At 37.4% G+C, this 25,446-nt stretch overlaps 1 protein-coding gene across 3 annotated transcripts in view; it reads left to right on the top strand.

Moving 5' to 3' along the window:
• Window positions 1-25,446, top strand: part of Mtmr1 (myotubularin related protein 1) — a 64,352-nt gene that overhangs the window by 14,391 nt on the left and 24,515 nt on the right. The window contains exons 3-7 of one of the 3 annotated variants that reach the window (XM_042680379.1): window positions 8,768-8,818; window positions 13,047-13,122; window positions 21,065-21,159; window positions 21,718-21,825; window positions 25,246-25,347. In XM_042680379.1, the coding sequence (XP_042536313.1) occupies window positions 8,768-8,818; window positions 13,047-13,122; window positions 21,065-21,159; window positions 21,718-21,825; window positions 25,246-25,347 (432 nt within the window). Of the gene's footprint in view, window positions 1-6,391; window positions 6,416-8,767; window positions 8,819-13,046; window positions 13,123-21,064; window positions 21,160-21,717; window positions 21,826-25,245; window positions 25,348-25,446 lie in introns of all 3 variants that reach the window. The other 2 variants (XM_042680380.1, XM_042680381.1) reach the window with 2 other exon arrangements.

The raw sequence follows: 25,446 nt of genomic DNA, 5'->3' as shown, positions 1-25,446 counted from the left end.
TAACTATGATATACCCACGCCAAGGAATATTACTTAACAAAAAAAAAGGAAGATTGATACAATCAGCAAGTTGGAATTTTTTTAAATTCTAATATCAAAAGATCATACACTGGAAGCTGGCCACTAGTGGCTCACAACTGTAATCCTAGCTACTCAGGAGACTGAGAGCTGAGGATTGTGGTTCAAAGCCAGCCCAGGCAGGAAAGTCCTTGAGACTCTTATCTCCAGTAATCCAGAAAACCGGAAGTGGTGTTGTGGCTCAAATGGTAGAGTGCTAGCCTTGAGCTAAAGAGCTGAGGGACAGCGCCCAGGCCCAGGGTTCAAGCCTCACGACCGACAAAAAAGAAAAAAAGAAAAAAAATCATATACTGGATAGTTTCATGCATATAATGTTCTCTAAATGACAAAATTACAGAAACAGACACAGATTAATGGATGCCAGCAGACTGAGAAGGGTTTGGAGGGCACAGAGGAGAGTAGATATGGCTATGAAAGGGCCACAGTAGGAATCCTTATGGAGATGAAGTTGTTCTATACTTTGGTAGTGCAGTGACACAATGTTGCAATATCAGTATTTTGCTTTTAGTACTACACTAAGGCTGTGTTAGATGTTACTTCTGAGAAAACTGGGTGACAGGGAACATGGAATATTTTATTTCTCACAATTGTACCTGAATCTACAATCATCTTAAAAGCTTAGCTTGAAAAAGTCAAGGAACTACATAACTCGAAAGTATGGGTAGAATTAGAAAAGATGGGGGAGAATGATAGAAGGGATGACATTGATCAAGATGCATTGTACTTTTAAACTGACTTGTTAAATTGAGACCCCTTTGTACAACTACTTAAAGATAATAAAAATACATAGAAGTCAATTCTTTGCAGACTGCTGAATGACTCTAATCTGCATGCACATACATTTTGATTAGTATTTATAAGAAATCATGATATATTAGAGAGACTATTTAAAGAAAAATTGACTATACTGACAAAGGGTTAGAATTTAGGAAAATCAACAATTATCCTTCTACTAGTTTAGTTATAAATATACTAATTCCTTTTGTAAGTGGAAATCAGGCTGACATCCCTTAATCCTTATTCACTTTTTAAAACATTTCTGGAAGACTTTACTCTTTTGTTATCCTCCCTCCTTTATTTATGAGAGACGTTCTGGTTGATTGTTCTGGCAAGGTTTGACCAGGGAGATCAGGGAAGATTGAGGTATGGGTTAAATTCCCAGAGCCTGGGGTTATATTTTGCTGATTTGGTTGAAAAGTACATATGAAAGATTGTTTAGCCACTGGAGATTTTTATTGGTCCATCCTTGGCCTTGATTCAGGTCAAGTTAGCTGGTGAACACACTTCTGGTGTTTGAGGCTCCAAAAAAAAAAAAAAAAGTTCAGTTTCACTCTACTCAGAACCATCTTCTGATGGAACAGTTTGAACTTCCTAGCAGAGTAAAATTGGCTTTTTTACCCTCCCCATTCTGGGGCTTGAACTCTGGGCCTGAACACTCCTTTTGCTCAAGGCTAGCGCTCTACTACTTGAGCCACAGTGCCACTTGTGGCTTTTTCTGAGGTTAATTGGGGATAGAGTCTGGCTGGCTTTGAACCACTATCCTCAGATCTCAGGCTTCTAAGTAGCTAGGATTACAGGCATGAGCCACCAGTACCAAGCTAAAACTGCCTTTTTAAAAGCCTCTTTGTAGTGATCTGATTACTAAAAAAAAATTATATAGGCTTTATACCTAAGAAAACACTGGTGTTTTAACTCCAGTATTATAATGTTTCCTTGAATAGAAGCACTAAGGTATAAACTCAAAAATGATTCATTAATTTAAAATATATTTATTTGACGGGGCTGGAAGGTGGCTCAGTGGTAGAGCGCTTGCCTTGCATGCCTGAGGCCCTGGGTTCGATTCCTCAGCACCACATAAGCAAAAAGAAAAAAGCCGGAAGTGGTGCTGTGGCTCAAGTGGTAGAGCACTAGCCTTGAGCTGAAGAGCTGAGGGACAGTGCCCAGGCTCAGAGTTCAGGCCCCACAACCGTACCCAAAAAACAAAACAAAACAAAAGAAAACAAAAATATATATATAAAATATTTATTTGATTTAATAACTTTATTATTGAATTATCTAAATGATTATAAAATTGGTCTTGGAGCCCTTTTTACTATGAGGCCCAGTTACTTAGCACATTTCTTAACCATGGTTTATCTGCAAAGAAGATTGACTATGTTAAATAAGGCAATATATGTATGGAGCATAAATGCTCATTTAATATAAAGTATCATTACAATCATTTTTATATATAAAAGGAGCAAACTACTTGCAGAAACCCAGTGTGAACACCTTTGCATGATGTAAGAGGTAGGGCCAGGCTGAAGTTAGTGAAGCAAAGAGACACAGAAAATTATGGTACATGTCAGACAATGTCAAGTGCTTAAGTAGACGAGTCAACAAAAAAGGAGGGGGTAGAACAGAGCCTGGTGGGAGTTAGCATTTTAGGTTCCCGTCAGCACCTTCAATGAGGCAAAAAACTTGTGAAGGTATATTGAGGACTGGGTCTTGCATGCTTTATGGAGCCAGCCAGCTTTTGTTTGATTCCCTATTCTCCTGTTGGTAGATGTACAGTATGGGGCAGATTATCTCACCTGTTACTGCCTCACTTTCCCATTGCTCATATAAGTTACTAGGAAGATTGACATACCTTGTAAGGCAGTTAATTTGGTACGTGGTATAGTGTGAGCTTATTATTTATAATACTAGTACCGTGTGTGTGTTTGAAAACTTTAGTTTCTGGTTTAAGGGTGTCAGTTGTTACCTTATTAAGAACTAAGATATAGGTTGTGGGTATAGCTCAGTGTTAAAGCATTCGCATAACATGGACAGGGCTTCTTTGTTCCATCCTAGCATGAAACAAAACCAAAGGAAAAACAAAACAGAAAACCAACAGGAGCCAAACAGATTTAGACCACAGCATCAGTTTAATTTATTCGTCCAAGCTGGCTTGGAGCAAGGCCTGGCCTGGTTGTGCAGTCCCAGAGCTAAACACAACCACAGGCAACCCTGGACAACTGTGGCCCCTTTTGGGGTGGTGCCCAGCCAAGGGAGTTCTTCAGAGGCTGGTGAGACAAAGGGTGTAGTCTCCAAGTGTTTCTTTATCATGTAAATCCCATCTGTACAAAGCCCTTACCTCTCTGCATAGGTTGGGAGAACCTCCAAGGAGGATATAAAGGGAGGCTGGGACAGGGGAAGGAAGTTGTATTCCCACCACAACTTTCACACACAGTTCAATTGCCTTTTCTAGATTTACTAAAAACCATTTAGAGTGTGGCATAGGTTAGTAAATATTGAGTGGTTCTGTTGGCTAGATTATTCTTGTTAGTAATTACAGTTTGTAGGTTCTTGCCATGTATAGGAGATAAGGAAAGGATGCGGGTATGTGAGGATTATTGTGGTACAAGTTGAGGGCAGCTGAGATCTACCAACTACTTATCCCACCCCAGGTAGAATGATCCTAACTGAAGTAGCCCTCCCAACAAGCTGTGTTGGAGGTGCATTGTGCATCACCGGTTTAGAGAGAAGACTAAGACTGCAGTGTGTGGCTGGTCTGAGGCCTTGTGGCCAGTTAATTAAGCTGTAGGGTCTGGATGTGATTCAGAAGCTTGCATTTTTAACCACAATTTCATGTTGCCTTTTAAAGTGTCAGTTTGGGAGAGATTTTCTGAAATCTTTTAATGAGGCCTAAATAACTCCACACTTAGAATTTTAGAACTGGCCAGGGCCTTGTAGTCATCCCATCCACTGAAGCCTGAAAGCAGACATTAGGTATCCCTAGACCTCCTGACTTCAAAATACTACTCTCTCCTCTGGCATCCATGAAAATAAGATTCGAAACCAAATGAAAACTTCTTCGTGCACCTGGAAGGGTTTATTTCAGGAAAGAAGCAGAGAGAAACAGATACTTTTGGAGAAACCTCCATGGACTTTCTTCTCATGCTTAGAGCACTGAGGATTTCGGTAAAGTAGGTAAAGAATTATGTGAGTGTAAACCTGATGATCATTCCTCTTTCTGCAAACTTTCAGGTTTCTTTTTTGGGGGGGAAGGGGGGCCCGGTTGTGGGGCCTGAACTCTGGGCCTGGGCGCTGTCCCTCAGCTCTTCAGCTCAAGGCTAGCGCTCTACCACTTGAGCCACAGAGCCACTTCCGGCTTTTTTCTTTTTGCTTATGTGGTGCTGAGGAATCGAACCCAGGGCCTCAGGCATGCAAGGCAAGTGCTCAACCACTGAGCCACCTTCCCAGCCCTGAACTTTCAGGTTTCTTTCTCCTTCTACAAAGGCTCCTTGACAAGGAGTTATGTGTTCCATAGATGAGGCTCAGTTGTCCTGCTTGGTTCTGCAGTGGACATATTTCTGTAAAAATATTATTGAGTATGCTGCTCTTTAGATTACAGTGTTAACTATGGTTTTTCAAACAAAGCATTAAAAGTTGTAGTCACAGAAAAAAATGTGCAAATAATCCAGCACGTTGGAATAGAAGATTTCAGATGGAGAGGGGAAGCAAGAAGGAAGGAGTATTGATGTTGGTTTCTTCAACAAGCCTTGAAGAGAGTTAAGATTCCCTGTGTACTTTGGAAGTGTCAAAATAGAATTTCTCTTTATAATTTGTGTGCAGAGACCCTACAACATTGTCAGGTCACAAATCTAGTCACAATGCCAAGGTCGAAATGATAGTTCTCCACCTAAAATGTCTTGCTTTTCTCAAAAAAAAAAAAAATAATAGGGCCAATAATCATTTAATCTCACAGGTTCTCACAAGAATAAAATGAGTTAAAATGTATAAAATGTTAAGTAGCTTGAACATAAAAGTTTCGAACACTTTATTCTGCAGCTGTTTCTCAAAGAAAATGACAGAAGAATTAAAAAATAAACTCAGTCAGCAGAGACTGGGAAAAGGGAGGAAGTAGTTTGAGAAAGTTTATTTTCTCATTTTTTAAAACTAGAGGTCAAGGTGATAAATCATGTGTATAGTGACAGGAAATTCTCAAAGGAATTACAAACTGAGTCTAGTTAAGTATAGTTGTCTGTGGGTGGAAGGCTTTCTCTTTTGAGCTTTTAATTACCATAAACATGTAGCAGTTTTATTTGCTTCTGTCAGCTTTCTTGAGGTGTAGCTAACAAGTGATAAACTCCCCATATTTAAAGCCTACAATTTGATAAGTTTTGACATATGTGTGTGCTCATGAAACTATCACAATAATTAAGATAAATAGCCCTTTCCAGATTAAACCTGCTTAATCTAAACAGTCTGTTTAGGAATTTATAGACCTTAATTTCTTTTGAGGTACAGTGCCATGTAATTCTGAAGACCTTTTTGACTTCAAAGAGTATTTTAATAGATGATACACTGGTATTTTTTGAGGTCTGTATGTTCATATTCATGTGATCTCATACCTCTTGAGTAAAACCATAAAGTCATTAAGAAACTCTGATAAGTTTCTTTTTTGATTTTGTATTTTTTTAAAAAAAAACACTCGGTGGTTAGATGCTGTGATCGTGGATTTTGGACTAGGGTACAAAGATCATTAAAGTGTTCCCCAAGAGTTTGATCCATTTGTGCACTGTTTCCTCTGCTATTAGGATTCATGTGCCTCAGGAGCAGCAATCATGTTACTGAAGTCAGGGTTCCAGTTGAATAGAGGGGGAGTTCCCATCCCTTCTGGGATGAGCCACTACTACTTCCTCCCCAGAGGTTTCCCTTCATTGTCTAAGTCCATTAGAACAGGCATCTTGCTCCTAGTCTGGTAAGCAAATCAGGAAGTTTAATTAGGGAGTCCCAAGTATTCATTGAAAGAGTAATGTCAATATAAATTATGTTAAGCTTTATGATTACCTCAGTTTTATGATATTGTTACTTAACACTATAACTGAACTGTGCTCTGGGTCCAGTGAACAATTTCTGTGGTTCAGTTTAATTTTTTATTTGTTTTTGTGGCTTGGTTTGGGAGCATAAGTGCCTTTTTATTTCAGCATTGCTATGTAGAAAATGCAGTCCGTATTCTAAACAGAAACACAAATGAACTTTTCAAAACACAGCCTGGTCATGATAGCTTGTAACAGCACTTGACTGAGGAGAGGTTTTTAAAATAATGTGGTTTGTCTTAGCCAAAAGTTGATACATTTCTTCAACTCATAGACTTTCCTGAAAAAATACAAGACAAACATGTTAGAATTGATTTGATATTAAATGATAATTCAAGGGCAAATACATTAGGATTGACTTGCTTCTCCTTATATAGAGGATTGGGATGTTTCTTAGGGAATGGGAAGTTAAACTTAATGGCATCTTTTACAGGTCAATAGATGATGATGTTCTGTATTTTAACTAACAGGTTTTCAGGAGGCCTGATATAAGGGTAAGGATATTTGGCTTTTGGCAGATGGGCCTCCTACTTGTGTATGTCTGTGCTTTATGGAACACTTAGTCTATTTAGTGGCCTTTACCTTCTCACTGGTTTTTATGAGTCACTCAGATCAATTTGCTCTGCTGTGTCATAGCTTTAAGTGTTCACTACAAATGCTTTATTTGTTATGATGTTTTTATGTGCAGTAAAATCCAGTGTGTGTGAGGGTAGGTTGCTAAAGTGGTTACTAGTGTGCGATACTGACTTTCCCTGTCCTACATGAAATCTGACCAAATGAAGGCTCTTGGCAGGGATTATGTAAATGTCTAAGCCTACCCAGGCCTTCTCCAGCCTTGCCCATGGTGTGATTCATTTGATAGAATTGAACCACCAAATAAGTGGTCATATGCTGTCTATGCTCTCCAAGTAAGATTTTCAGTCATGTTTGTGTTTGCATGTTGAATCCCAAAAGCATAAGTGCTTATATTGAAGAAAAATTTAGCCCAGCCAATCCCAGTTAATATTTTTAACAATTCAACAATAGTAAATTATAGCTGATCTTTTCCTCACAATTTTCCTTCCCTTTATTTCAGAATATTCATAGAGCAAGACAAAGATTGGTAATGTGCATGCATTTAACTCTTAGTATCAGACATTGAAAATTAACCTAATTCTATTAACTGAAAACAGTGTGAATTTTGACAGTATTCTTTAACAATGTCAGTTAAAAATTTTCAATTTTATTGAAGCCAATGAAGTAGTACAAAATAATCAGGTTAAGCCAAATTCTTGTTACTCGGTTTCCTCCCCCTTTCTCCCCTTTTTGGTTCTGTGTGGGTCCTAGGGCTTGAACTCAGGGCCCGGGCACTGTCCCTGAGTTTTTTTGTTTTTTTTTTGGTCTGAGGCAAGTACTCTACTACTTGAGCTACAGTGCCACTTCCAACTTTTTTGTTTGTTTGTTTGTTGGATATAAGAGTCTTATGGACTTTCGTGCCCTGGCTGGAAACCACAATCCTCAGATTATTATTAGGACTACAGGTGTGAACCACCAGTGCCCTGCTAGGTGTACCTTTTAAATATTGTTTTGACCATGTTTTCTTTTGTTGTGGGAATAATTTTCTTTCATTGATTCACATTGTTGAAGATTAGTGTTTGGCTTTTTTCTTGCATGGACTTGGAAGTACTTTATGGTATTTTTTTAAATTCATTAGTTTCTGTTTTAAAATTTTAATCAAAGAATGATTTTCTTTGTTTTCTTTGTTTTTGTAATATGGAAATTAAAAACAAAGCTGGACACACTTAAAATCACATTGCCTTAAAGGGTGCACTAAATTCAGTGTTCTGAATGAGTATAAAATGTGTTAAGCATTATTGTACTTTAATAACAAAAGCAAAAGGTGAGAAATAGTGAACTCTTTTAAAGCTTTGCTACTTTGTTACTGATTGCTTTTTTATTTAAAAGAAATATAGTTATTGGAACCAAAGTTTTATGAAGTTAAAGTATAGCTATCCCAAAGTTTCATATTCATAGCCTCAGAAATTGGATGCCACCTTTGAAAAGGGTTATAGTCTTTCCCTTTTAGATATTCATAGTTTTTATACCACCTGCTGGACTTGAAGTTCAGTTTTGAAAGTTTCAAACAAGAATTGATTTCATGGAGAAATTAGGAGTGATATATCTTTAAAGGGATTGGATAAAATTGAAAGATATGTGACCCTTGAAGCATGTTGTTGATATTGCAGTTAGAAATATTTAATGTGATACTAATTTTAAGTCAGTGTTTGATTTGTAATAAATAATTAAGCAAACATATATGCATATATATAATCTCCAGCATGTGATATGTGCATGTGTACAGTGAAATTTATCTCTGGCCAATATAGTGGGGGGGGGGGGGGTTAGTTAACACAAGCTTACTGTATTTGACATACTTGTCTATAAACTGCTTTGTATTTTGGCTTGACTTTGGCCTTTAACTGGTTTCTGTGGTATGTTTTATTTTTTATGAACCCATGGTGTGCCCATTATTTTGTTTCTTTGCTATATGCTATAGTGTTGTTTGATTTTAAGAAGCCAGTACATCTTTTGAAATACATGTTTGTTTGCTTTTTAAAATTTTTTTCTACTCCAATACAAATACAGAATAGATACCCATTTTAGGCCAAAAGTACTATAGATGGCCTACATGTTATTTCTGTAACTCCAAAGGGCAAATGTTGTAAGTTGCAAAGCTGTGAAAGGTGTGTCGACTTTTACATGCTTACTGTCTCTTAAAAAAAATTCTGTCCTTTCACCTGTCTGTTTGCACGTGTTTTTCTTTCTCTTCTCTGCCTTTTCTTGTCCATGCACCTGGTGCTGTGCAGGAGATACAGGAAGAACACAATGGCTACCCTTCTGAAGCTGAAGCTGATCAGGTGGCAAGTTCTACGTGTTCATCTGTTTGTAGCTACAGATCGTGTATCTAGAAGCCATTTCATACTAGTTTTCTAGATGATAAGCAAAGCTTTCCAAATGCTTCTACCACTTATAGTAGTGCTCTCCTATCTAAATTTAGTAGATTCCACTATGACATTATTTGCCAAAAATTGGTTTATCCAACATTTTGTCAACTAGAAATGTGTTTATTTGCCTCTCAGTTTCCCAAGATTGGGTTATTGATGTGGTTAGTGACCCTCTCCCAGTGTTGGATACTAAAGTAACCCAAGGGAAGCAGACATATTATGCCAAAGGTGCATCTTAAGGGGATGGCCTTTCCTTTATTCAGATTTGCATGGTCCCTCCCAAGCATGGTACCTGGGTACATAAGAAAGTATTTGGGAAATGAGAATGTATATTTATATTTGTTTATCAGCATATAATCATTCTGATTCTTGAGTGCTTAGCCTTTGCTCATTACCCCCGGATTCCTGTGGTGTCTCAAAGCAGTAGAGCTCTTTGTGCTGCTGAAGTAAAAACTTGATATCTGAGACACTAGAATAGCTCATAGGATGCCCAAGTGCTCTGCTGTGCTTTAGTCCTTATCTCTCACCACACCCTCCTTTGGTGGCCTCAGAAGCACTTTCAAGAGCTCAGTTTGAAAAACATTACTTTGAGCATGCACCTGTTACCTCCACTGTCCAAGTGGAAGCTTAGATTTAGGTCAAGAACAGAAGTAGTGGAGAGGCCAGGGTCATCTCAGTGGACAGGAGACCTAAAGGACAGCCAGGGAGCCATAGACCTCAACTGAACCTTCAGGATCTCAGAAGCATGAGATAGGTCATCAGAGGGGATTCCTTGGCTGGGCAAGGGCACCAAGAAGAATGGGTGTGCTTATGAGATCAAGTTTATTCCATCCTTTGATTGTGCTGTGCATAGGTTGGATAAATCAAGGGTCAAATCATGTCCTGTGCAACCTGGTAGTTGCAGCACAAATGTGAGTCCCATCTCCTAACACCAGCTTCATAAAGGGAATCTACTATGCTTACCAAAAAACTGAGCTTTTCAGCTGCTCTCCTCAATTTCTATGCTAAAGCTAAATGTGTTCCTTTTACCATTGTACTCCTATGAGGAAATCAGAAGCAGTGTGATCATTCTTTTATTCTCATGGTTCAAAACACGTCCCAGATTTAATAGTCACTAAGTGAAGAGTTTATCTCACTATAGTTCACCAATCTATTCATGCCTCATATAAGTGCATAGGCATTTTCAGGCATACTTGACCATCGCTGTGGGAAGAGAAGATAACTGTTGCATCCTTAGCCTCTATCTTGAGAACTGTATTCATTCTTGGAATACTCACCATCATGACTGTCCCTCACAACATTCTATTTAGCCAGTTCTGGGTTGAATACTTTAAAATGTAAAGGCTGAACAAGAATCATCTGTCCGAAGCCTTTCAGATTCTGTTTTTTTTTTTAAAATAACAGCTTGTTTTCATAACTACATTTCAAAATAACCAATACCCCATTTATTTTTTATTTTTAAATATCATTTAAAGAATTTAAGCCTATATAGTATATAATATTTGGTCATTAAAATAAGCTATAAAATGTAGCATTTGAAGTAATTTACAATTCTGGCACTGATTAAAGTAGCTGTTTCACTTTGCAACTATGCTATAATATTAGTTACTAGTTCTGATAATAAAGAAGACTTTCAAATTAAGTCTTTTTTTAAGATTGGTTATCTTGCATAGGTGTAAAATCAGACATTTAAAAATATGCCTGCTGCCTTATTTACTATATACAAGGTAATTTCTAAATCAGATAGGAGTATAAAAATAAATCTACAAGCTGGACACCTGCGGCTCACAATAATCCTAGCTACTCAGGAGGCTAAGATATGAAGATCTCAGTTCAGAGCTAGCCTGGGCAGGAAAATCTGTGAGACTCTTATTTTCAATTAACTACCAAAAAATCCAGGAGTGGAGCTGTGACTTAAGTGGTAGAGTACTAGCCTTGAGCCAAAAATCTTAGGGGCAGTGCCTAGGCCCTGAATTCAAGCCCCAGGATCAGCACAAAAGAATCTACAAATGGGACTGGACATTTGTAGGTTAGTTATAGACAGACCATTTGTTCAGTGTGCCTAAGCCCTGAGTTTGATACCCGATAGCAACAACAATAAATAATGTAATAGAAATCATTGTGAAATGGAGATAGTAAGTAGCAAGTGAAAAGTCAAGTTTAAATTAAAGTCTTTGGGATATAGCTCAGTGGTAGAGCATGTGTTTAGCATGTGCAAGGTCCTGGGTTTGATCCCCAGTACCCCCTGACTCCCTTATATACACACATGCACGTGCACACACACACACACACACGTACACACATACAAATGGTTTCAACATGATCCCATTTATATGTTAATTCCCTTAGAATTTTGGCTGAAAACTATCTTAATGAGTCTGTTCTAAAAATTCAAATTGAATAAAGTCTTTGAAGGTAACAAATCCTACTAATGTGTATTACTTTAACCATGCATTTCTTGATACGGAGAGGATGGACTACATTGTTTTCTGTCCTCCCAGTGACAGTTACCATTGAATTTGCTGTTTGTATTCATGCATTTTCTTTATAAAACGTAATGAAACTACTAAGCACAGTGTTTCTAAATTGTCCTTTAATAAAATGTATTGGGATATTTTTATAACTAAAAAATTAATATTATTTTGAATTTTCAATAATTTAGAATTGTAAAAGACACCTATTTTCAAACATTTTGCTTTACAACATTATGCCAAAACTTAGTATTGTCCAACCTGTTTTCTACTGAACACTAGAGACCTCTTGGTGTTAACAGGTATTCCCTGGAAAAAGCAGTCCCTGAGCGCATAGGTATGAAAAATACATTGTACTTCAGCGCCCTCTTGAGGGCTGTGTGTACATTAACAAACTAAAGACTTGTCTCACTAAAACAAACACAGCTTTTCTTTTGTTTAACCCAGGATTTCTCAGACTTTAAAGACCTATTTACATTTCTTGGGAAATTAATGCTCTATAAAACATTTCTAGGGTTTTGGTCACCTTATTCTTGTTGTGCTACATTATGTCAGACTTGCCAAAGAGAAATTGGCTCATTTCCTTGATAGCGTCTCGCAGAATACCTTGGAATAGACTCCAAATTTAGGTTCCAGTTCCTAACTTTGTAATTTAAGAGCACTATTTTCTGACCTCTTCTGAGTCATCTGACACTAAGAAGGCCAGCAAGAAACTAGCTCCTGGGCCAGAGTACTAGTCTGGTCATAGAAATGTCTCCTAGCATCAATGCAGCCAGGAAACCTAGTAACTCATTAGCAGTTTTCTTGGTGACTATGAAATTAGTGCAAAAAAGAGTTGTCTCTTCATAGAAGAGACAGGAGTACATGTTGAATAGATCAAAATGCTTGGGACCGGAGTGTTTTAGTTTTTGAATTTTTTTCTAGATTTTTTTGAAGTACTTACCACATACATAATGAGATGCCTTAGGGATGGGACCCAACTCTAAACATAAAATTTGTGTTTCTTAGACACCTTCTTTATATACACAGCTGGAAGGAGATTTTATGCAGTCTTATAATGTGCATGCACTTTATGACCTGTCTCATGAGCTCAGATGTGGAATTTTCCACTTGTAGCATCATGTTGGCACTCAGAACATTTTAGATCTTGGAGAATTTGACATTTTGAACTTTGTGCTTATGCACACACATATAGCTGGGACACCAATTGTCACGAGACCATTCTCCAGTTATTTTAATTTTGAGGTTTCCCAAATGTTCTCATAGGCTGGGTCATTTTTACAATCAGCCAGGTATCTACATCTAATGTTTTTATTTGTGTTAGTTTCATGCTCAGAAGGTAACCTCTTTCTGATCTTATTTCCAAATTCTTGAGGCACCTTATAATAGCTGTTTGTGTAGTTATACAGTATGTATTTGTCATGTCAAGCCATTTTTGTATTAATGCTTTCTAACTGTGAAATGTAAATATGTTGTAACAATTTGCTAGAATACGGAGCATGATGTCCTGTGATGCTGAGCTTTGAAATTGTCTTTTTTTTTTTTTTTTTTGGTGGGGAGCATACATTTTGCACGCTTCTGTAGCCTTATAGAAAGAACACAGAACCCCACGATTCTTCTCAGATACATAGATAGAAAGTGAGATTTTCTCTTCTTTGGTTTCTTGCCAGGCTCTAAGGGATGGAAATAAGCTGGCACAGATGGAAGAAGCTCCACTTTTTCCAGGAGAATCAATTAAGGCCATTGGTAAGTTTAATACTTATAGAGATATAGAAAAGCAAATAGCATTTTATGTATGAGCACAGGTGATGCATGTGTTGCAGATCTTCCTGACCAATTTAATTGTGGGGCTAATGGACTCTTTTCATTCTTATTTGTGTCATCTTGACCTTAAAAGATGGCAGAATCGTAGAGGACCCCAGGAAGCTTCTGTTGAGTGTTAGATGGCCTGCCCAAGTAGGCAAGGGGCTTGTTCCTCATAAACTGAGAGCTGATTAGACACCACCTAATGCCAGTTCACTGCTATAAGCAAAATGTATTGGTAGAAGACCTATATCCTATTTTAATTACGATTTTGAGGATCTGGTGAAGAACTTTTCGTGACTTAGAAGATTCCCAGAATTATAGGCCTGTGTTGCCATCCTAGATCATAACGGAGTGAGAGATTCCTTATCCTGTCATGTGGATTGGCAGACAATTCAAGAGGTAGCTGGTGGATAGGAAGGGCAGCTGGGTACCCCCTTTCACCTCATCACTTGTTTGGGTTAGCCAATTTGCTTTGTCTTCATTCGCTCTCCCAAAGATGCATGGTCAGTCTCAGAGTATGGTTATCTCGTATGAAGAACATTTGAATGTCTGGGCTTTCCTCCCAGAGCTTCAAAAATAACTACTCTCTCCGACTATCTATCCCAGTCTGTGGGATGGACTTTACCATTCTTTATTGTCCATTATGAGTTCTGAAATCCTTTTTTTCCTTGGTTTCTGGGACTTGATTCTCTCCAGGTAGTCCTCTGGCCTCTCTGTTCCTTTGGATATTCTTCCAGCCCTGTACTGTGCTGCCTTCTGAATGGCTGGTTTAAAACACAGAGCTGGTTATGTTAGGCCACTGCAGTTTCTTGAGAAGTCAGCTACACAGATTTAAGTGTCCAATGTGAAGAAGGTGTTTTTCACTTTATTTTTGTATTTCCCAGTGAGGCAGAGTCTACTTAGAAGTGATTAGAGATGCTCTAGGTGATTGGTTCCTTTGTATGTCAGGGAATGTTGAACAAAACTTGTGCTGCAGGCTCATGGTTGTCTTAACAGGAAGAGAAGGCGTTGGTGAGTCAGCTGGGCTCCTGCTTCTCTTTCTCTCCTGTTTGCTTCTCTTTTGCTCTGGGAACTGGAGCCTCCCACTTGTACCACTCCTGTCCCAGTTGTTGAAAATGTTAAAGACATCTGCACATCCTTAAGCGATGTAAGCATTTTCAATTCCTCCAGTGGCTTCCAAAGGGTAAGTAAATTAACCCTGACTTTGAAATAAAATATGTTCCTGGAGGCAAAGTATTCAATTAGGTCATTGTAAAGTACTCCCTATGAAATATTATTTCAGTTTGTCTTTGTAAGACTGAAGAGTTTCGATTCACGATACACCTGGGAAACCATCATCACAGTTAAGGTAGTAAACATATCTATCACTTCCCAGAAGTTCTCTTAGACCCCTTGGTAATCGCTGTTCCTGTTCGTTTCCATGCATCACCAAACATTACACACTAAATTCTATTTTCTAGTGTTTTATAGAAATTGTAGAATATATGCGTTTTTTGCTTAGTTTCTTCCAGTCAGATAATTATTTTGATTTTCATCTATATTGTAGTGAGGGCTAACAGTCATACATTTTTATTGTTGTATTGGTTTAATATTATTGTATTTAGTTGTGTGTTTTTGTGACAATTTGCTTCTCCATTCAGCTGTTGGTGAGTATTTCAGTTGGTTCTATTTGGTAATTATAAAACAAAGCTGCTATGCACATTTATATCCCAGATGGATTTTTTTTCTTTTTTGGTAATCCTGGGATTTGAACTCCCTGCTGTATGTTTGCGAGGCAAGTACTCTACCACTTGAGCCATACAACAGCCTTCTAAGTAGCGGGGATTACAGGCTTGTACTACACCTGGTTCTCTTTCTACCAACCCCTACCTCACCAAGCATGTGTGTATGGGCGTGGTGTGTGTGTGTGTGTGTGTGTGTGTGTGTGTGTGTGTGTGTGTAAAACACTGGGTCTTGACTTCAGGGCCTTGTACTCTTGGTTGGCTTTTTTGTTCATGGCTAGCACTCTACTACTTGAGCCACACCTCCAGTCAGGCATTTTGCTGGTTAATTGAAAATAGAGTCTTGAGGACCTTTCTGTCTAGTCTGGCTTTAAACCACAATCCTCAGATCTCAGCCTCCTGAGTTGCTAGGATTATAGGAGTGAGTCACCAGCACCTGGACTGGCCTGTGTTTTCAGATAGAATCTCACTTTTTCACCAGGGTTAGCCTCAAATGGCCATCCTCCTATTGCTTCTTTCTGAGTAGCTGGAGATTGCACTCTTGAGCCAGCATGCGTGGCTGTAGGTCCAAGTGTTTGCATAGACTTGTGTTTTCTTTTGTATAAATGCCTAAGGAATGGAAAACCTGGGTCATATGTTAGTTATACATTCAACTTTGTAAAAAATTGCTAAGTTGTTTTCCAAAGTGGTTATATTAATATATACATTCCAACTAGCAATGTATGAGCATTCTCGTTCTTCCTTTAGAATAAGAATGCCTTTTATCTCTTCTTGCTTTATTACACTTGCTCAAACCAGCAATATAGTGTTAAGGAGAAGTGATGAGAGCAAACATTATTTTCTTGTTTCTAATAGTGGGCACCAGTAAACATAATGTTACATTTGGTTTTTGTGTGTGTGTGTATATCCATTATCATATTAAGTATCCTCTTATTCCTTGCTTTCTCAGCTATTTTTTAAAAGGAGATTTGTGTTAGATTTTTGTCAAATGCAATTTTATATCCATTAACAGAAGATGATTTTTCTTTTTTAGACTGTAATATAAGAGATTATATAAATTAATTTTTTTTAGTTGGTCATAGGGCTTGAACTCATGACCTGGGTGCTATCCCTGAGCTTTTCTGCTCAAGGCTAACACTCTACCACTTTGAGCCACAATGCTACATCCCATAAATTAATTTTGAGTGTTTAATCACACTTGTATTCCCAGGATAAACTCTACTTGATGTGTGTGTGTGTGTGTGTGTGTGTGTGTGTGTGTGTGTGTGTGTGTGTGTGTGTTCTCTTTTAATATATTGTTGGGGTTATTTTAAAAAGTGTTAGAAGTGTTGCCATCTGCACTTGTATTGGTCTATGGTTTTGTAATAGCTTTGCCAGATTTTGGTATCAAAGTAATATTGATCTCATAGAATGAATCAAAAATTATTCCTCCATTTTCTAAGAGAATTTATTTCTTGCTTAAATAGGTTATAGAGTTTACCAGTGAGGCTACCTGGACTTTGAATTTTCCTAGTGGAAAATTTTACAACTTTAGTGTGTTTAGTAGCTACCAGATAATTTAGGTTGTCTTTTTCTCCTCAAGTAAGTTTTACTAGTTTGTATGTTCCTAATATTTTGTCCATTTAATCCAACTTGTAAAATTGTTGTCAAGGTCATTTATCATATCCCCTTAATTATTCCTTTAATATCAGTTTAATGTGTAGTGACATCATCTTTCTTATTTTTGTAATTGTAAGTGTCTTCTTCTTTACTTAACCCCCCATTAATCAAGCTAAACGTTTATTTCACTGATCATCTCATCTCAAATAACCTGCTTTTAATTTCATTATTTTGTTTTCTATTTTATTTCCTTTCTAACATTTATTTTTTTCTATATTTGCTTATTTTGTGTTGAATTCCCTCTTCTTTCTCTTGTTTCTTGTGACTTCTAGTCTTGATTTGAGACCTTCTTTCTCTAGGCAGCAAAATTTTCCTCCCATTTACTGCTTTAGTAACATTTAGTCAATTAGGATTTTGTGTTTCATTGTCACTTGGTTCAAAGTGCTTTTGGGTTCTCTTTCTGACTTTTTCCTGGACCCTTGGGTTGCTTAGAGGAGTAGATTGTTTGTTTACACATGTTTCTAATTTGCTTATATAATCTATTTCCATTTTCATTCTATCTGTTCAACCACATGCTTTATTAAATATATATCTATATATATATATAGTATCTCTATCAATTTATCAATCTCTATCTAGATTTTTCTTATGGCCCATAATATCATCTTTTTAAATGTTGTATATAATTAAAAACAGTGTATGTTCTGCTGTTATTGATTAGATTATTTTGTACATATGAGATAGATAAGTTTGTTGATAGTATTGGTCAAGTTTTCTGTGTAAGAACTCATTTTCCAGTTCTATACATTACTGAGAGGGGCATGGAAACCTTTGACTACAATTATCCATTCTGCTCCCTCTATTTTGAAGTTTTGTTACTAGGTACATAAATGATTAGAACTGTTTTGTTCTTTCAGATGAATTATTATGATTATTAATATGAAATGGCTTATTTATTTTTGGAAATAGTCTACTCTGAAATCTACTTTTTCTGTTGATATTACAGATGTCTACAATGGCTTTTAAAATTAGTGTTAGATCTATTCTCATTCTTTCAATTTCAAACTGTTTGTGTCTTTATATTTAAAGTAGGTGTCTTTTGAGACACATATAGTTGAAGTATTACTTTCATTTTTAATCTGACAATTTTTGCCTTTTCATTGTTTAGACCATTAATATGTTACAGAAATATTAGTATAATTAAGTTAAAATTCACCATTTTGTTCTTTGTTTTCTTCTTCATCCATTGTTCTCTTTATCCTTTTTTGTTTATTTTTTTTGATTGAATACTTTTTAAAATATTTTTATTGTAAAGATACTGTACAGAGGGTTTACAGTTACATGAGTAAGGTAATGAGTACATTTCCTATCTAGCATTGTTACCCCCTCCTTTGTTTTTCCCCTACTATCCCTTCCGGATTGAATACTTTTTTAAGATTTTATTGTCTCTTCTATGTGTGCATAGTAGCTATAATTCTTTTTGATCATTTACTGATTGCCTTCCATCTTTAACTTATCACAGTCTACTTCCCAAGTGATTTAACACTGCTTCTTGTATGGGATAGGAACTGTATAATTATAAACTTCTATTTGTTCCTGCCCACCATTTATACTATAGTTGATATCCATTTTACTTTTACACATAAAATTGTGGCCTGTGAAGCACACAATACATCATTTTGTTTCTTGTTCATAAAGTTTCTTATCTTTTAAAGACAGGATATTAATAATGCCTTAGTAGCCAATAAAAGCACTTCCTGATCCACTTCTCTGGGCCTCAGGACCTCTTATCCTCATGGCACTCTTGAATACAACCAAATTAACTTCTAACAACTTGTTTACCACCTCCTTCCTTCCACATCTCTCTCCCCCTACCTTCTTTCCTGCCCAGTTCAGGTGTTGGTTTTCTGAGGTTTATCACTGTGGTTACATAGTTATTATAGCATTTGTTAGGCTATTATATAATGGTGTATTTCTGTGTAGTATTTCACTAGTCTTGGGCTGTTTATGGGCAGAAATCATGTCCTATTATACCCAGAGCCCCAGCCCTTGAAGACACTCAGTTCATAATGAAATATAGAAACATTTCATGGAAGTGTTCTGAGAATTTGTCTGTGTGACCATTTTAGTACTTTAATACTCAGACTCATCCATGTTTGTTCCTGTCATTTCAATGGAATGGCATTTTGGAAGAATCTAGGATCTTTACAATAGATAAGAAATTAATGTGTCATTCTAACTGGGGTGAGGTAGTATCTCAATGTTGTTTTGATTTGCATTTCTTTTATGGCTAGGGAGGTTGAGCATTTCTTCATGTGTCTATTGGCCATCCTTCTTTCTTCTTCAGAGAAGTTTCTCTTTAAGTCTTTAGCCCACTTATTTATTGGGCAGTTATTTCTTTGAGGACTTGTTGTTGGGGAATTTAATTTTTTGAGTTCCAAGTATATTTTAGATATGAGACCATTGTCCGTTGTATGGCTAGTGAAGATCTTCTCCCAATCCGTGGGTTTTCTATTGATCTTGCTAGCTATGTCCTTTGCCATGCAGAAGCTCTGCAACTTCATGCAATCCCATTTGTCCAACCTTTCTTTGATTTGTTGTGTTTCCGGGTCTCTATTAAGAAAATTTCGGCCTGCGCCAAGGAGACCTAGGGTTTCTCCTATTCCATCCTGTAATGTTTTCACAGTGTCTACTTTGACTCCGAGGTCTTTGATCCATTTGGAGTTGATTCTGGTGCAGGATGATAATAAGGATCTTTATTTTTCTACAAGTAGTTAACCAATTTTGCCAGCACTATTTAGTGAAGAGGCTGTCTTCTTCCATTCTATTTTTTTATACCACCTCACCCCAGTTAGAATGGCAAAAATCAAGAACTCTAACAACAACAGATGCTGGAGGGGATGTGGACAGAAGGGAACCTTACTTCATTGTTGATGGGAGTGTAAACTTGTTCAACCACTTTGGAAAGCAGTATGGAGGTTCCTCAAAAGACTTCACATAGAGCTCCCCTATGACCCAGCAATCCCACTTTTGGGCATTTACCCAAATGTTTACAAACAAGACCACACTAAAGCTACCAGCACGACTATGTTTATTGCAGCATTATCTACCATAGCTAAGATATGGAACCAACCCAGATGCCCCTCAGTAGATGAATGGATCAAGAAAATGTGGTATATATACACCATGGAATTCTATGCCTCCATCAGAAAGAATGACATTGCCCCATTTGTTAGGAAATGGAAAGGCTTGGAAAAAATTATATTAAGTGAAGTAAGCCAAGCCCAAAGAAACATAGGTCGCATGGCTTTCCTTATTTGTAATATGTAGTATATGTATGAATCAAGCAGAAAAGGTCAGATAAGTTGATGTTAGGGAAATGAACCCTAAGATATGTATTCAAATGTTTTTTTTTTCTTTCATGCGATTGTTTCTAACACATTTATAAGATTATTTCTTTGTTGCTTTGTATGTCCCTCCCCCATGGTATAACCCCTGCTTTCACTGTATTTGATGCTGTTATAATTTGTGAAGGGGAAGGGAAAAAAAAACAAATCGTTTAAATAGGGATACAGGTGGACCCATTGCAACAATGAGATTTACAATTCGTTATGTTGAAAAGGAACTTTACAACTTTGGTGGGTGGGGAGGTGAGTCGGGTGGGGGGGGGGGGAGGAGTGAGGATGGGAAGGGATGGGAAGGGTAAACAAAGGAGGAGGTTACAATGCTTGATAAGAAATGTACTCATTATCTTGCCCATGTAATTGTAACCCCTCTGTACAGTATATTCACAAAAAAATAAATAAAAAAGAAAATAAAAAAAAAGAAATTAATGTGTTACCGACTTGATTGCTAAGAAAAAGTGAATATTGATGAGAACTTGAACTAAGTCCTTTTTCCCCCAATGCTGAGGATCAACAGGGCCACATGTATGCTAGGCAGGTGCTGTGCCACTGAGCTACATCCACTAGCCATGAAACAAACCTTTTTATACTTGAATAGTGTTCTACTTTTTGTCATCTGTAAAAAGGCTTCTCTCACAACCAAGAAACCAGAAGTAGCAGTGTGGCCTAAACTGACAAAGCACTAGCCTTGAGCAAAAAAGCTCAGCAACAGTGCCCAGGCCCTGAGTTCAAGCCCCACAAGCGACCCCCACCCCCACCCAAAGAAAAGATTTTCTTGGAGGTAAATTAGGGTACAGTATTTAGTTTTCATTTGTGTAAAGTATCAGTTATTTATGAAATTATTGTGTAATGTCTTTACTGTTTTGCATATGACAGATTTATCACCCAGGAAAAATGTTAAGTACCTGGAAAAAAATTACAAAATGTAACTTACTCATAACTTTTTACTTAAAACCTCCTTGTCAAATCAGAATTTTGTTTTAAACAATTGAATTTTATTAGCGGACTCTACATCAGTGTCTCTATCTAAAGTAATAAATAATTATAAAGTTTAAAAGTCCTAGAAAACTGGAATCCCATGCACATATATTTGGAAAGTTATGCTAAGCCATTGAAGCACATGTCTATGACATTAATTGTTACTTTTTTTTCTTTCAGTGAAAGATGTCATGTATATCTGCCCATTTATGGGAGCAGTAAGTGGAACCCTGACAGTGACAGATTTTAAGATGTACTTTAAGAATGTAGAGAGGGTGAGTTTTTTAAAATGTGTTGTAAGGTCTGGGAATATGGCTTAGTGGTATAGTGCTTGCCTAGCATGCATGAAGCCCTGGGTTTGATTCCTCAGTACGACATACACAAAAAAGGCCAGAAGTAGTACTGTGGCTTAAGTGGTAGAGTGCTAGCCTTGAGCAAAAAGAAGCTTAGGGACAGTGCTTAGGCCCTGAGTTCAAGCCCCAAGACTGGCAAAAAAAAAGTGTTATAAAAAGTTTTTGAATAGTAAAAGAAAGAAGTCAACAGTCCCCTGAAATCCTGTCATTCTAGAAATAACCTAGAGAGTCGTATTTGCAGAAAGATTTTATATTTTGACCAAAAGTTAGTTAAAATACTACATGAATCTAGAGGGGAAGTTCCAGTATAGTTTCAACATATAATTCATCAAGTATGCTATAAATCAGACTTCAGTTTCTTAGCTGGGCAAAGAAGAAATGCAAAGTAGACATGCTTTGAAACTGCAAAGACCAAGACCTAAAATGTGAAGGCCCTGCAGTATGACTTCAATAGACATTCATCTTAATTTTTAAACCTAGGACCCTCATTTCGTCCTCGATGTTCCTCTTGGAGTGATCAGCAGAGTTGAGAAGATTGGAGCACAGAGCCATGGAGACAATTCTTGCGGTATAGAGATCGTGTGCAAGGTAGACTACACACTGCAGGGAAAACTGAAAGAAAACAGTCAGTGTAGAACTTCCCCTGACTTATCTTTCATGGTCTTTGGATAGTTAAGAGTTGCACTGTTAATAATTCAAATGTTTTCAGGGCAGTAATCTCAAATCTCATGTAAATGAATTCAAACTGTCATCTAACCCATGGAAACCATCAGTATTTCTAATTAACATCCCTGACATAACCTGAGTGCTAGGTATTACTTTTTACATTTGAGAGATACTAGTGAAAAGCAGAGATTAATCCTTTACCCACTTTGGTGTTCTATACTGCTACTTAGAATGGTATGTTGTCAAAGACTTATAAAAGTACAGCAATATTCTATATTTTATCTCAGATTAAAATTTTTTGTCTGTGTTGGAATTTTCTCCTTGAGCTGTGCTTATTTTTTGTTTTTGTATTTTTTAATCCTTCCTCCAATGAAGTAAGCTGAAATGTGTATGTTATTTTAAATAGTGAATAGTCACTTAGGAAACACCATTAATGTTTATGTTTTATTCCCAGTGACTTTGCCTTATGTAATTTGGTTTAATAAAGAGCTTTCCTAAGTACCAGAAAGAGGTCCGCCTGCAGAATCATCAGGGCTCCTTCAATTTTGGGTTTGGAATTTTATTTATGTCTTTACTTGGATCAAATCTCTGAGTACAGCTCTCCCTGGTAGGCCATAGACTGCAGCTAAATGCAATTTTTCAAAGAGCTTGTTACTCTTAAAAAAAAAAAAAGTATTTTATAATTTTAAAGTAGTTGTACAATGGGGTTGCCATTTAACAATGCAGTTTCTGAATACAATGCATCTTGATTAGTGTTACCCCTTTCAACATTCTTACTCCTTCCTCTCAACCCATACCTTCCCTCGCTTTTCTTAATTTTGTAGGATATACATTAATTTATTTTTCAGTTCAAGACTGGGACTTAAACTTGGTACCTGACACTTTTACTCACTGGCTAGCGCTCTACCAAATGAGCTACTCCTCTAACTTATACATTGAGTTCTTGATTCAATCTTCTACCCTTCTTCTCTTGTCTATCCTGCTTCCTTTGACCTCACCCCACTTTGTTCAAGTACTGATTTCTTGGTGTGTGTACTTTGTTGACTTTGCCTTTCTAAGGAATTAGATTATTTGAGTTCTCCCTTGAATCTACCATATATCAGCTAATACATTTGCATATACTTGCATACCACCCTATGTATTTACTTATATGTTTATAAAGTAATTCTAGCTTTAACAGATCATGAAAGCACATGTTTAGCAGACTCACTTTCTGTGTTACATGGCAGCTGTCCTTCCCAGGCAGGAGTCCACATGCAGAAAAGTGACAAGCCACCAAAAGACTTAAAAGTAGAGGGTGATGTAGTCAGTGTTATGATTTTGAGTTCTCATCACTCTTTTTTTGTGGTGCTGGAGATGGAACCCAGGGGCTCACACATGCTAGACAAGTGCCCCAGCACTAAGCTATACTTGCAGCCCCTTCTTACAACTCTTAAGTAGCTTCCAATCAAGCTCTTGTATGCTTGAGTCAACCTGACTCACTTTCCTCTGTAGCTTCAGCTTGAGCTGCTCTTCCCCCCTCACCCTTGCCTCCTAGTCCTATTGGCTTTCCTTTAGGTACTCATACTTGTCTCATATCAAGATCATGTATGTTTTGAGGGTATGTCTTCACACATGCTAAGCACGTGCTCTACCACTGAGCTACCTCCCCAGCCCCACACCAAGATCTTTGCACATGCTTTTCCATGGCTTGCAATGCTTTTGTCTCTGAGCAGTACCGAATAGCTAAGGTGTATGTATGACCATTGTAGGGCATGGCAGGCAATTATGTGTCCTGGCAAGTGTCCCATGGCTATTTTTATGATTGGGATGGGCATTTGCTAACTGCTGAGTTAAATGTTTTCTAGCTAGGATTACTAAGGCCAGCCTCCAACCCTCTCAGCTCATGTTTAAGAATCTTGCAAGGTATGGGGTTTATTTCTTTAACAGGTGATACATAATTCAAAAATGCAAAAGACGAGTTGAAGGAAAAGTAAGTTTGCTTCCCTGGATCACCAAGCCACCATGTTTCACTCCCTGCAGGTTCCCAGCATTCCCAATTCCTCATGTACCCCTTTATGGATACCCTGTGCATGGAAGCATGCATGCCTAGTCTTTATTTGAACATGTAATGGTAGTGTCTTATGTACACTGTTCTACTCTTTTCTTTTTCTCCTTTCAAACTACCTTGAAATTTCTTTATACAAGTATGTATAAAGCTACTTCTTGTGTTTTGTTTTTTGTTTCTTTGTTTTTTAGTACTGTGGATTAAACTCAGGGCTTGTGCATGCTAGGCAAGTTTTTTACCACCAAGCTATATCACCAGCCCTGCTTTTTGTTTGTGTAATAACTCTTTAGTATTCCCTCAGCAATGCTGTAGTTAATTTAACTGACCCCCATTGACTGACATTTGGGTTATTGCCATTGTTTTACTGTTATAATATCCTAATAACTTCCCAGTTTGTTATTGCTTCAATTTGTGGCCATATTTTCTTTCCAAATTCATTCAGTGTTAAAGTAGAATGAGATTATTTGTGTTTAACTGCTAAGGATATAGGTTTTTAAAGATTGAGAAGCAATGCTTAAAACATTGTTTGTGGGAAGAAATGACTCCATTAGATTTGACCTTTCTGGGATTGTTCCGCTGACTTGTTCTTGGAACTTTGGCCATAAGCTTGCACTGGGGGTACTGTAAGAAATTGTGATCTTAAAGCAGCATTATATTGGGCTGGGAAGGTGGCTCAGTGATAGAGTGCTTGCCTCGCATGCATAAGGCCCTGGGTTCAATTCCTCAGCACCACATAAGCAGAAAAGGCCGCAAGTGGTGCTGTGGCTCAAGTGGTAGAGCGCTAGCCTTGAGCTGAAGAGCTCAAGGATAGCACCCAGACCCAGGGTTCAGGCCCCACGACTGAAAAAAAAAAAGAAGAAGCATTATATTGCTATAAGGATATTACTAGGGCCATGGTCTCTATGTAGTACAGGGTCCTTTCTGTGAGTGTGTAGGATGAAGTATCTGCTGTATTTCAGTTTTATGGATAGAATGGATGCCATAATTGGCTCTTTGGGCAGCTGAAAGTCCATAACAAACTCCAGATCCACCATTAGCAAGAAGGAGCACAGGACTCGATGGCACAACTTTATGTACAGACATTGTTCTTTAGTCTTTATTCTGATGACTTTCCCACTGCATATGTTCCTTTCTACAAGTCTCCAATTAACATTTTTAATCTCATTGGAGATAGTTAAAGAGCAATAGAGTATAAAATGAGACATGAATGGAGATATTCTATGTGTTATGGCATGGTAGGTGCTCTTAGGTATCGAATGCATTTTGTGTAGACAACTGTGCTCCTTGTTTATTAGGATATGAGGAATTTGCGGCTTGCATATAAACAGGAAGAGCAGCGTAAACTTGGGATATTTGAAAACCTCAACAAGCATGCTTTTCCTCTCTCTAATGGCCAAGTAAGTATACCATACTAAACTTTTACAGCAAGCATTTGTAGAGTTCCAACAATCTTTTGTTTAATTATCCCCTTGGTCACAGCTTTTCTTTAACTCTGT

This window comes from Dipodomys spectabilis, unplaced genomic scaffold, assembly GCF_019054845.1.
Source record: "Dipodomys spectabilis isolate Male_0828 unplaced genomic scaffold, ASM1905484v1 ptg000060l, whole genome shotgun sequence".
Lineage (NCBI taxonomy): Eukaryota > Metazoa > Chordata > Mammalia > Rodentia > Heteromyidae > Dipodomys > Dipodomys spectabilis.
The sequence above is the reverse complement of the archived record's forward strand: the minus strand, read 5'-3'. Positions and strand labels throughout refer to the sequence as shown.